This window comes from Chrysemys picta, chromosome 7 (assembly GCF_011386835.1).
Source record: "Chrysemys picta bellii isolate R12L10 chromosome 7, ASM1138683v2, whole genome shotgun sequence".
Lineage (NCBI taxonomy): Eukaryota > Metazoa > Chordata > Testudines > Emydidae > Chrysemys > Chrysemys picta.
The window spans coordinates 88,473,879-88,487,874 of NC_088797.1; the positions used below are offsets into that span (position 1 = coordinate 88,473,879).

General features: G+C 44.5%; 1 protein-coding gene across 2 annotated transcripts in view; it reads right to left on the reverse strand.

The window, feature by feature from the left end:
- The window catches only part of SPOCK2 (SPARC (osteonectin), cwcv and kazal like domains proteoglycan 2), a 52,956-nt gene that overhangs the window by 16,791 nt on the left and 22,169 nt on the right, over nt 1-13,996 (reverse strand). For both annotated transcript variants that reach the window (XM_008171994.4, XM_008171993.4), the window contains exons 2-3: nt 7,460-7,505; nt 2,736-2,850 (exon numbers count right to left, since the gene is read on the reverse strand). In XM_008171994.4, coding sequence (XP_008170216.1) covers nt 2,736-2,850; nt 7,460-7,505 — 161 coding nt within the window. The remainder of the gene's footprint in view (nt 1-2,735; nt 2,851-7,459; nt 7,506-13,996) is intronic.

Here is a 13,996-nt window from a genome sequence, read left to right on the forward strand (position 1 = left end):
GTCAGCCTGTGATCAGAAAGAGGCAGCTAAATGTAATGCCCTGAACAGCCTGATGCTGGTACAAATTTGCCAAGTCTAAGACTGGCTGATAAGACCATGTATTGGGCCTGTGTTTCTGCAGCAGAGAGGTTGCAAGCAAGAGTCAACACCAGTGACGGAAACTGCATTTTCTATCCTTGCTAATCTTTTCTCTCCCTTTTTGTGTGTGTTTGGTTTGTTTTGTCTTCTAGGAAATGGGATCAGACTGTAACAACAACAGCTCCAGACCATCTTAACTAACTTCTCTTTTCCCAAAAAGGACAGTTATTACCATCTTTCATACAAACCCAAATATTGTCAAACAAGAGGTTTTTCCTTCTAAAAATCTCTTCAGCTACAGAGAAAGGGAACAAGGAATGTTGCTAAAATGAAAGCCTTAATGTTTACATTCCAAAGGTTTTAACTGTTTCTCCTTCTTTTTTGTGTCTTTAATAAAAGGCTAACAGAATTTTTAATGGTTTGTTTGCCATGGAACCAATCGGGCGGAGGTCTTTGTGTACCAAACCCCGAACCTTGTTTAAAACTACTTAATGTTGGGCAGTGACTGGGTTATGTTAACACCTTTGGGCCCATATATTCCAGTTCAATTAATACAATAGGGCATGTGACTCTGGGGACTCTCTTGCTCCCTGCTTGCCAGCCTATGCCTGAAGCGTTATTCTAGGCAAGGCCCAACACCTTTTTGTTTCCTATTTAGTTTGGAGGAGTAGGGTTTCTATTCCACTTCATGTGCTTGCTGGCTATGGGGATCTTCCAGACATAGCACAAACACGCCAGTATTTTACTAGGCTATGTCTACACTTACTGCAGAGTACAGATGCTGCATACCCCCTAGCGCACACATAAATACTAGTGTAAACGGTAAGGTAACTGCTTAGTGAGGAGAGTAAAAACACACCAAAACCATAGGGTATATATCCTACATGGCTCATTACACGCACAAGCGGTGCTTCCCTGTCTACACTGCTATGTTTAATAGCATAGTGTCTCAATGGCAGAGCCTTTCCCCACCACTGGGAAAAGCTCCAGCAGTGGGGAAAGCCTCTGGTGGGTGGAGGCATCAGGGAAAGATTCCAGCAGATCCCTGCTGCCAGAGCCTTCCTTTTCTACCTCCCTCCTGCCAGAGCCTTTCAATGAGGCATGTAGCTACATATCACAGTGTGGTCACAGCCCTTTTCGCTGTGGCATTTAGCTACATGCTGCCCCCAGTGTAGACAAGGCCTTTGAGTGCTGTCGGTAACTATTTCCGTTATGGCGCCCAGGGCCCTTCAGGCATGCATTCATTGTTCTTAAGATCAAATCTTGGGGGAAGGGGAGATCACCTCTGAAGACAATAAGTGCCAAGATCACCTTTAATTATAACAACCAGTCTGTGGAGCTGCCCGAAGCCCATTCATGGCATTGAGGAAAACAGGAGGGGTTCAGAGCAAATTACCTCCAAGTTCCCATCCTCCTAGAAAGGGGGAGGGCTGGTTCGCCTATGTTCCCACACCCTAATAGCCTGCCAAGGTCCCTCCAACTGGCATTGTTTTTTTTGTCCCTGCTACTCCATGTTCCCATCCCTAGAGAGGGTTCTGTCTTTACCACTCAGGGCCCAAAACTGCAACAAGAACAGACATACCCCGAATATACTGCCAGTTGTAAAAGACTCAGCCAGGAACTTTAGAGTGTGGGATACAGGGAGGTTCAGAACAAAAATGATCCTGTCTTTCCTGTCGAATAAAGCCCAGTGCTCTTTAAGCATTCCTGCTCTGTCCCTGGTACAGCTGCTTGAGGTAAGAATCTACTTGGCCTCAAGTGGATAGAAAAATCCAGGCCAAGTTTCACCTCTGTTGATTAAGGAAGTCTTTCCTAATGCCAGATTCTGCAGGCTCCCCGGGTCTGCCTGTCACACAGGAATAAAGATGAGAAGAATGTGACTTGGAGGTCTGTGTCCACTGGGAGCTGACCATGTGGATAGCAACAGCATCCAACCACCTGTTCATCACTCCCATTTAACACCTGGCTTAGCAATAATGTGGCCTATTGGCCTTTAGCACTGTTAAAAACACTGTCATGGTAAACTGGGCCATACCACTTTCTCTTTTCCTCTCAGTCTGTTTGCAAAGTATCTTTGTTATAGAACTAGGGTTATTTATTTTTTAAAAGCTTTGATCCACTTTTCTTATAAAACAAACAAAACAGATCAAAAAACATTCCCAGCCACTCTGCATTTACAGTCAACCCCAGAATAATAAAACAGTGTGTGTTGGTGCAGCAGAATAAAAAAAAAACCACTGGTAAGAATTAGGAAACAAGAAAAAGTTCTCCCATAGGAGTCAAGAAGATTATTACAAAGAGCAGTGAATTCAAGAACTGATTTTAAATTAATGGACTAATACCATTTGCAGCATCTGTCCAAGTCTGATCCTGCCAAAAATGATCACTAGAGTACATCTCTCTGCATGACCTCCTTACCCCTTTATAGCATTGTTTGCCAAGTGAGATTGTTCACATGTGACTATTTTTCCAGAGCATAGGAATTGGCACAATATGCAAGCATATCACCGGTCCTAATGGACATTTCTGGAATCCGTGTATTAAAAAGTGAGATGGGGGGGGAAGAAGTGAATGCCTCTGTAATATCCCGTGCAATAAATTGTAATAGGAACAATCCCATTTCAGAAATCTTGCACAGACCCAAGACCCTCTCTTACCTGTGCTCTAACTTTTTGCGGCTAATACACATAGCCCTCTGGTAGCCCTGGGCAATGCAAACTTTGTGCCGGCTACACTTCACTTTCTGGCAGGGGTCCTTGGTTGTGTCCAAAGCTGAAGACAGAAAAAGAAAGTGAATAGCTAGTATACCAAACAGCCCTTATCTCACTTACCAGTTCCACTATGGTTGCTATCCACCCTGAATGAGGCAGGAGAGTCTCAATGAGGACTGCCTCAACATAGGTCTTGTGTCTTAATATTCATTTTAGGAAGGCACACAACACAGACTCTCCTAATGATCTTTATTAAGTCATTTCACATTTACTTTTGTGTGCTCCTTCAAATCCATCTTTAAAACTCTCCTTTGCTATGATGACAAAAGCCTTGACAATAGTTAGGCAGCTGTTCTCAGACCTCTGCCTATCATGCTGATCAATATTGTCTCATTGTTTTCTTGTATTCCCCAATGTCTGTCTGTCTGTATCTATCTGTTCTTTCTTGTCTTGTACTTGGATTGTAAATTCTTTGTCGCAGGGACCCTCTTATTGTTCTGTGTTTGTACAGTGCCTAGGGTGAGTTAACATTTAGAAGGTGCTAAGTATAACTAACAACATAGAGAGATAGTGTCAACAAAACGACATGTATTTATTTGCTCACATTCTGAATTGCGAAAAATATCAGCTCACTGGGGTCCTATCTATAGAATAGCAAGAAGTCAGCTTGTCAAGAACAGCATTAGTCACTGATGAGCTGCTTTATTGCTGGGGCAGCACTCAGAGGGATTCAGCTTGAGTCACTGCAGCCCCATGCTCAGGCAGATTAAAGACCAGAAGCCCGACCTTTCCAAATCAGGACGTGATGGATAACACAATAAAAGCTAACTAAGCACAAAATCACAAACTCGTTGATGTCTGTTACAGACCAAACAAATCTAGTAGGGAACAGAATGACCAGCTCCTTATGCATCTAACTATAATGTGTAGGAAAAAGATCTGCATGATTTCAACTGAGTGACATACGCTAAAGATCTCATGCTGACAGTACTAAAACATTCTTGGTATTTTTAAATATTACAGATGACAACTTCCTAACTCAAAAAGTGTTGCATCCAACACAGGGGAATTCTATATTAGATCTCGTCTTCACAGATAAAGAGGACCTTATCACAGAACTAAAAATTAATGGTAGCTTAGATACAAGTGATCATGACTTGATCACATTTATAACGTGCAAACAGAATAATGTCCAGACCAGTATTATATATACTTTGTGCTTTAAAGGGGCCAATTTTACAAAGTTGGAAATGATTATGCACCAAATCAGCCAGGGGAAAGAATTTAATTAGACAATGTGAATGATCATTTGGAATTGTTTAAGGATACTTTACTAGATGCCCAAAAATCCACAATCAAGCAAGAAGGCCATATTGGTTCAAAAACCAACTTAGTTTAGAGGGAAAGAGAAGGCAGCTATAAAAAATTAAAAAATAATATATAACAAATGGAAGAAAGGGGAATTTGGTAGCAATAAACATAAATCAAAAGCTAGGAGAAAACTGATAAGGAAAGCAAAAGGACACAAGGCGAAATCTATGGCCAGCAGAGTTAAGGAGAATATGAAATTTATTTAAATATATTAGGAACAAAAAGAATTTTAACAGTGGTCAATTACTAGATGGAAATGGTAGAATTATCAATAATAATGCAGATAGGCAGAAGTGTTCAATAACTATTACTGTTCTGTATTTGGGAAAAAACAGATGACACAGTCATATCAAATGATGATAACTCTCTTTCTATTCCACTAGCATCTTAGGAGAATGTTAAATAGCAGCTACTAAATTTAGACATTTTTAAATCAGCAGGTCCAGATAACTTGAATTCAAGAGTTTTACAAGAGCTGGCTCAGGAGCTCACCGGACCATTAATGTTGATTGTCAATAAGGTTTGTAACACTGGGGAATTCCAAAAGACTGGAAGAAAGCTAAAGTTGTGCCAATATTTAAAAAGGGTAAATGGGATGACCTGGGTAATTATAGGCCAGTCAGTCTGACATCATTCCTGGGCAAGATAATGGAGTGGCTGATATGGGACACAATTAGTAAAGAATTAAAGAAGGGTAATATAATTAATGCCCTTAACCTGGGTTTATGGAAAATAGATCCTATCAAAAACTAACTAGATTTTTTTTATTAGATTACAAATTTGTCTGATAAAGGTAATAGTGTTGATGTAATATACTTGGACTTCTGTAAGGCATTTGACTTGATACTGCACAACCTTTTGATTTTAGTTTTTTAATCATATAAAAGCAACATGGCATACATTAAATGGATTAAAAGCTGGCTAACTGACAGGTATCAAAATATAACTGTAAACAGGGAATCATCATGGGGGGGGGGGTTAGTGCAGTCCCCCCAAGGATCTGTTCTTGGACCTATGCTATTTTACATTTTTATCAGTGATCTGGGACATACAATCATCACTGATAAAGTTTGCAGATGACACAAAAATTGGGGGAGTGGTAAATAATGAAGAAAGCAGTTAACTGACAGAGCGATTGGAATTTCTTGGTAACCTGGGTGCAAACAATGTGTGTTTTAATACAGCTAAATGTAAATGTATACAACTAGGAACAAAGAATGTAGGCCATACTTACAGGATGGGGGGACTCTAACTAGGGAAGCAGTGACTCTGAAAAAGATTGGGGGTTGTGGTGGATAATCAGCTCGACATGGGCTCTCAGTGTGACCTTGTGGCAAAAGGCACTAATGCGATCCTTGGATGCATAAATATCCAAACTGAAAAGGAGTAGAGAGGTTATTTTACCTCTGTATTTGGCTGCTGCAATATATAATCTAGTTCTGGTGCCCGCAATTCCAGAAGGCTGTTGATAAATTGGAGAGGGTTCAGAGAAGAGCCATGAGAATGGTTAAAGGATTAGAATACATGTCTTACAGTGACAGACTCAAGGAGCTCTATTTATTTTAACAAAGAGAAGGGTAAGGGGTGACTTGATGACAGTCTAGAAGTACCTAAATGGAGAACAAATATTTGATCATGGGCTCTTCAATCTAGCAGAGAAACGTGTAACACAATCCAATGGCTGGAAGTTGAAGCGCGACAAATTCAGACTGGAAATAAGGTGTACATTTTTAACAGTGATAGTAATTAACCACTGGAACAATTTACCAAGTGTCATAGTGGATTCTCCATCACTGGTGATTTTTAAATCAACAATATATGTTTTTCTAAAAGATCTGCTCTAGGAGTTCTTTTGGGGAAGTTCTGTGGCCTGTGTTATACAGGAAGTGAGACTAGAGGATCACAGCAGTGGCCTTGGAATCTATAAATGAGGTAAAACTAATTTCTCCCATGCTTCTTCTGTCCCTCCAGTTTGATAAAACTGCACTTTGGGGGCCAATTCAAGCACTGCAAAGAAACAAGCATAAGATTTTTTTAATGCTTCACATGCTGGGTCTCAGATGTTGTCCAACCCTCTGTGAACACGATCTCCCACTGCCTAGAGAACCTCTTCATGGACAGATGAGCAGCTGCAGCAGGCAGCACTGGCTGTGATCTAGAGCTGCTATCAAACTGCTCCTGACACCAACAGATGCCTTGTGTTTCACAGCCCTTCACAAGTGAGTGTAGACGGTGTTGCATAATAGCACACAGCAGACCCAGCCCTAGCTGAAGGGAAACCAAGCATTAGGCACAGCAACAGGGCAACAGTACACCTCTAGCAGGATGGGCCAGTATCCAGCAGCCAATGCAGGGATCATGTCCAAATGGGAACACATTCAGGTACCTGTTAGGAGTACAGTAAAACTGTGCAGAGGGATGAGGGACAGAAGGATCAACACTCAAAGAGTATCGTTTATTTAAAGGGCAGTGGATGCTTCATAGCAAATCCTGAAATACATCCTATTCTGATTCAGTTTAGCCTACTTATCATATTTCCTGAGTGGGTTTCTTCATTCATTTGTATGATTAGCGATAGCTTCATAAAGATAGTATCATTGCTTCTTCAAGTACATTCCCCCTGAACCTGAAACAAGAATCATCCATGACTTCACAACCCTAGCCTGTTTCCAGAGCAATTCATTGTGGAGTTAAAATAAGGAGCCTGACTTCAACTGGAGAATCAGCAACAGGAGCAGATGAAAACAAAACAACAGTGCCTAGCATTTATATAGTGTCTTTACAAAAGTTGCAAGGGCGATCATTTAACTCTACACTGAAGTATAGTAAACACAGGGCTGGATCACAACTGCAGCAGCATGCAGCATCCCTACCCAAACCTTCAGCATCTAAGTGAAGAATACTGTATCATGCTGAATCTGCAGGGAAAATGCAGGTGGAATTTACTCAAGCTGGAATTTAGGCAGGACATGGACTCTTACTAAAGTGGAATGAGATCTTTAATGACCACAGTGGTCAAGACCTCAGTTTAAATCTCATCCAACAGAGGGCACCTCCATTGTCCCTTCACTGGCTGGTGGGGCTCAGAGGGAAGAGCCACACCCACTGAATTGGCAGCCCCACTTCCTGGGTTTCCTCGGGGGTACAAAGGTTCTGTTTCCACACAAGAATCAAGTAATTAGTGCAGAACACGTCTCAGAAAGGGCTTCAGTTCAGAGCCACAGGACTTTCTATAAGGACCTTTCAGGGAAAAGTCAGCAGCTCCTTAATAAGTGAGCACAACCAAGAAATAAAGTTACCTTCATCAACTGGCTGATTATCTTCCCAGCTCTTGATATAGTCATCCTAGTGAAGGAAGAGAGAACAGCTTAGTCAACAGAACATGCCAAATATCAAAATCCAAATGCTCAGAACGATGAGCCTGATCAATGTTTAGAGGTAACACTGGCCCAGGGATGTAACAATGATGCCTTCCTCATGGCTAGGACTCTAGCAGAGGGCCACACATATGGTTACAAAGACAATGCAAAGATTCATATTGTGTTTATTTATTCTGTGTTCTGCATTGCTGGTGAGGGGAATTTGGTCCTCTTGGAAACAGAAAGGCCTAGTTCTCGTTCTCTCTCTCTCTCTCTCACACACACACACACCGCTCTGCTCACATTCCTGACCTGTAACATACAAAACCTTGTTTGCCTCACACACAGACCTCTGCAGATCCACTGCTCAAGAGTGAGATTTTCATACATTCCAGTATCCAGCCTGCTCACACAACTGCGCAGATGGGCAATGCAGAGGGATGGCAGGATGTGCATGCTTGTGCCCTCACACCAAAGTCCAGCTGCTAAATCTAATTCCAGGATTATGCTTGCCTTGGCCGTTGGTGTGTTTATTTAATGGCAAACCCCACAAATAGGAAAACTGAAGAACATAAATCCTTGCCTCACGGCAGAGAGGTGCAAATCTTGCTCCAGCACATGAGAGGCAGAAGCAGTCTGATGCCCTAACCTCAAACTGGGGTTAACAGTCTCCAAGGCATCTGTGAAGACCTGCAGGGTATCTGCATTTTCCCAATTCACCTGGTGCATTTACACAAACATATTCAACAGGGGGAGTCCACAGTTTAGAACGTCAGGGACTTACTGCCCTAACCTCCTTCGTGCAGGGACCTCCATACACTCATAGTAATACATTGCTTGCTGCCCCAGCGTCATTGCACTGTAAAGGGCCACCAGGTCATGGCTTGGAAGTGGCAGGAAAAGTTATCAGATGCTGGCACAGCTGTTAGAATGTAAGGTGCTGAATCAGTTACAATTCTTGGGAAGAAAAAACACAAGTCCTTTGTCTCTGACTCCCTCATCCTGAAAAGTGATTGATCATTTGTGAAGGCTCAGCACTTGAGGTTCCTCACTGCTTCTCCACGCTCCCCAGCCCATCCATGACAGTGGCCTCTGTCCACATCAAGCAAATGGGCAGTAGAATCTTTCCACAGATTTCCAGGGAAAAGCAACACTACTATTAAGGTGAGGAAATGGAGAATAAAGGATAAAAGTCAGATGTGCAATAAAAATAAGAAAATGAAAGGAATAATACCAGACCCAATGGGTCTAAAGTTCATGTTTTGTGGGGGGTGAAGCTGAGGTGCAGAGAGATCAAGTAACTTGCCTAGTGACACACAGCAAGTCAGAAGATCTGGGAATAGAACCCAAGAATCCTGACCAGGGGCCCTGCCTGGGGTCTCAAGCGGGAGGGTGGGGACGGGCCTTACCAGATTGATCCTGAGCCTCAAAGATAAATTGCTGGGAAGGATGGATGCTTTTCTGTGCCACCCCCCTAATCAGCACCAGTGCCTTCTGGTGGCTTGACTTGGCCCTTCACTCTGGCCAGACACCAGGGACTGAGCCAGCCTGGCCCTGCCTCGCACGACCTCAGGCATTACTAGGAAGTTCCGGCAGAGTTCAGGCTCCTGGTGGGGTCTGCACAGGCTGCACAGTAAAAAAGGCCTGGCAGTGGCAACACTGTTGCCCAGGCCACCACCACCCCTCCCGGGACCAGCACCCTTAGAGCCAGCTCTTTGGTATCCCTCTCCCACACAGGCAATGTATGGGGAGCCGCAGAGAGGCAGTGCCATTCCTGACTGCTGGCAGCAGTACCAGCCCAAGCTCCTGCGCCGATGCCATTCTCTGTGGGAAGGGGCAAAGACCTGCTGGCTGAGTACCGCACTACCTCTGAGGCCTCAGCAGTACTACCAGCTGGGGGACAACATTTTACCTAATGTGTCAGGACTGGGGCGGCTTTGCCCCTCTCTACCCCCTGCCTTGTGGTGCCCCTTATCCTGACTTGCAGTCCCCTGCTCTAACCACACTTCCTCCCCCTGCTGTGCAAAGGTTAAACCTCTCAATCCTTCCCTTGTTTGTTGAGAGTCTCCAGATTTGGAAAGTTACCAACAATTAACAGCCCCACCACAACCACTGGAGCTGTTCTCCTTTAACAGGGTAGTCAATAGGTGGACCATGGGCCAAATCCAGATCCCCAGCTGCTTTTGAACAGATTGCAAAAATCTTTTTATTTATTATCATTATTGTTATTATTTTTGTATTATTTTCCCTGGAGCCTGGATCTTGACTATACCTTGACCAAGAAATGTGGATCTTGACAAAAAATAATTGATTACCCTGGCCTTTAATATGTTATATACACAGAATCAAATGCAGAGAATACAAACAAAAATGCGAGGGGAGAGTTTAACAGTAAATGAATCCAGGCCCTGGAAGAGAGTACGGGTGTGCATCTCATTTGTAATGTCAGCACTAGAATGGGTTTCTCCTTGCAGGTCTCTTTTCTTTGCCAACCATGAACGAACATTCTTGTAAGACTCTCTGAAGTGCCCTGATGGCCTGTATTAAATTACAGCAGATCACACACTCCACACCCTTTGAACAACAGTTTTGTTGACTGTCCTCTCCAGTAAGGAAATTCAGCCTCTGGTACTAGGGACTCACTACCGTGTAGAAGGCTCTTCCTTGAGCTGTCTGGGCTTATTTAGATTATTAACTCTTGGAGGCAGGAACAGGGTCTTCCTAGACTTTTATACAATGCTGAGCACTGTCGATGCTTAACATGTAACAACAATCCTCTCTGATAGACGCTGGTTCAATTCCATCAGTGGGGCCTTCTATCTTGTGGCAGGGCTTGGGGCATAAAAAAAGGCGCCACCCGCTGCGGCGCTTGTACTCACCGGGTGGCGCTCCGAGTCTTTGGCTGCACTTCGGCGGCGGGTCCCTTCACTTGCTCCAGGTCTTCGGCGGCACTGAAGGACCCGCCGCTGAAGTGCCGCCGAAGACCCAGAGCGAGTGAAGACGCGGAGCGCCACCGGGTGAGTAAAGATGAAAAAGGCACCTCTACCCAGGGAAGGTATTCTCGGCCAGGGCTCGCGGGGCCCCTGTGGGGCCCGGGGCAAATTGCCCCACTTGCCCCCCTCTGGGCGGCCCTGTGGTGATGATTATATATACAGTTTCTCAGGATGAAATTCACCCTGCGCAGAGGGCCAGCACCAGGCTCGTGCATCATTTCATTCCCACTTAAGTGGCCCTCTGCCTGGGGGTCAATATGCATATGTATAGGCACACACACACATATACGCACGCAACCACATACATAGAGCCCTGTGCACATACAAAATTTGGATCTGCATCCATCCATGATCCACAAAAATGGTCCACAGCTATCCGCAGATTTGCAGGGCTCTACACAGACACACACTCATCCTGGCCATACTTCATGCAACATGCAACTGTTCAAATCAACTCAAAATATTCTCCTGATAAACTAAAACTAGAGGGAGGGAGCTGGGGTGGAGAACACAGGGAACATGACACAGATGCCCTGTAAAGATTAAATGAAACCAGATTCAAAAATCGATACTAACCTCTACCTCCTGCGAATTCAGCCCACAGCAGAAGGGTAGGCGAAAAAACAAAAGGAGAGAGAAAAGAGAACACACATGAAATATACCGACACTGCCAGAGCTCAGGCTGCGAGAAAGGGCTGGGTTTGTGATCACACAGACAGTATTTCTTTGTTTAGATTCCCTGAAATGTCATAATTCATTTCCTCCAAGTGATGTATTTTTATAAAGACTCCCCCAATGCATCTTTTCTTGCTTTCTTAATTTGCATTTATTAAGTCGTACTTCTGTCACAATGGCAACAATGGAATTTGATTGCAAGGAACAAAAATTAAGGCAAAGGCTGATAATTCAGGCTTTGTGCAAGCTGCAGCACTGCTCCCAACACTTCTTGGTTAGCCCTGGGACAGAAACAATGATGTTTCAGCAGATGAATGTAATGTTTCATACAGCAGAGTTCACAATAATACAAGTACCTTTCTATTGTTCTGCAGTCTCTCTGCAATAAAATAATGTTAAACAAAAAAAAAGGCATATTTGCAGGCAATGAAATCCTGACTGTTCTCCTGTTATGACAGCTCCCTTCTCATACACCCAGGAAGGGACATTTTAGAGCATAGGGGAGGGGGACGGTATCATTAGGAGGCTTGGCAGTGACCAATATTCTATTGCAAGAGACTTCTTTACTGATTTAAGCCAAATTAGTGCTGTCACAGGATGTTATTTGGCTCCTGGTAAAATGGATGTCCCTGCACCTTTGGTCCCAGCTGTTCTCTTTAGCGCACCATCCACAGCTCCAGTGTTAATCTTCCATTCTGACACGTCCAAGAGCCCTGGGGGCTGATATCAGCCATACCACATGTCCTATCAGCAGCTGCAGCTCAGCTCAGGAGAAGAGCTGGCTCCTATGCAGGCTTCACATTTATCCCAAATGGGAAGAAAGCCAAGAGAAATCCTATATTTCTACAAAATGGACTTGGGGGATGCCACCCTCTGGTAGAGCCTCCAAGCAAGGGGCTGATGCTAGAGAAGCTCTTGCTAATGCACTTGGACAGGTCTGAGGAAAACGAGGCTGTGATAAGACATGGGGTCCTATGCAACTCCAGTCTTTGAAGGTCACAGATTGGTAACAACATATTTTCTAGATGCAACTATCTGCCAGCAATTTGTAAGGGAGGGATTAGGTATAGGTCTTTAGCTCAGCCCATCTCTGGGACACCTACATCCCTAGTGAACCATGAATCCACCATACAGGGACATCACATAGGGACTTCCTGAGCTGCCCTGGTGTTGTATGATACAGTTGGGTCCTTTAAGAATATTGCAGCTGTCAGGAGCATGCGGTCACCCAGGGTTTCTCATTACTGCTTCAAAGCCCAGATCCAGGGGTTTTGCCAGGCAAACTGGCAAATGTCTATCCCTGCCAACCCACAGTCACCCACAGCGTCTCCAAGTGTTTCACTGCCTCATACATGGTATTCCCTTAAATGACTGGCTGTCTGGTAGAGTCAGCCCTGCTATTTCCTCCGCCGCTTGGCCGCATGCAGAGATTAATATATTGTGGTCAGACCTGGCAGAACCCAATATCAAATTCAGGAGCTACATGAGTCAACTCCGTGCAGTGCAAGGCCATCAAATACCTGCACTACATACCTTTAAAACTGTTTTTTTTTAAATCCTCATTCCCTCCAGCCGTTCTGCTAGTAAAATATTTGCATCTTAACACTGGCTTCATTTTCTCTCTCAATAGTTTAAATGAGACTACTAGAGTGACCTCTGTCTCTCTAATAAACACACACATGTGCACATGCACACACACAGAGAGATGCAGGCACTATCTGTCCCAGTTTCCTTTCCCTTGTCTTGCTAAAAAGACCCAGGCTGTTTGTTCTGATAGCTCAGACAATGCACAGTTTCTCAGTACAGAACCCCAACCTTTCTGGATAACAGAACTTTATTTTCTGAAAGGTTCAAAAAGGAGCAAACAAAAAAGGACCCCTTTAAGGGAGATCAGCATGGGCAGAGGGGTCCCAGGCTGGGTCCCAAATCCAGTAAGGTTTTTAAATAGCACTTTATCTGTCTAGTGAGAATGGCAGCAGACATACAATTACAGACCCCTCCTAACAGGAAACCTGCCCCCTTGTTCAGTCTCTAAAAGAACCATCCATCTCTCCACTTTCCTGCTTGGGGGACTCTCTTCCAAGCCTGCAAGCACCTCTTCAATGACTCTTCTTCTTCCTTTCCCAGTGTTTTTTTTATCTTCCTCGCCAAGCCTCAAACCACTTCTTCCTCCTCCTCCTGATGCTGGCAGGTTTCCGCACAGCTGGAGCCTTGGACTAAGAGAGCTGGATTGATGCAGCCATGCTGCGATAGGCTCAAAGGCATTGTGTGTCCCATCTGCCAACGGCGCTCTTTGTGGGGATGGCAATACAGAGCAGAGGCAGGACAAAACCAATGTCTTTTCTACTGAACACACTCAGGACTTCCAACCCTTTCCACTCCCACTGCGAGCATGTTCAATGACCCCAATCCGCCGAGCAAACAAAGCATAACAAACAGTGCCCCTCTCACCAAAGGAAACGGCACATCATCAGACATGGCACACTGCCACCCTGCAGGAGCTCTGCCAAGCTAGCAAATGGACTTCTTTGAGAAGCTGGTGGCTTGCTGCATTGTGGAGCCAGCTGCCCTCTCAGGGTCACTCGCTGAGGTGGGACTGGAAATGGCTCTTGGAAAGGCTGAATCAGCAGGAGCCTTTTTGGAAAGATAGTGTGTCTCGGAGCCAGTATTGATCAGTGCCCTCACTGGCACAGGATGCAGTCAAGGGCAGGCTGAGTGCCATCTGCAGCACAGCAATGGCTGCAGTGCTGCCAGGGTGACATGCTGCAGAGGCCAGCTTCGTGGGGCTGCTGGGACAGTGCAGCATGTT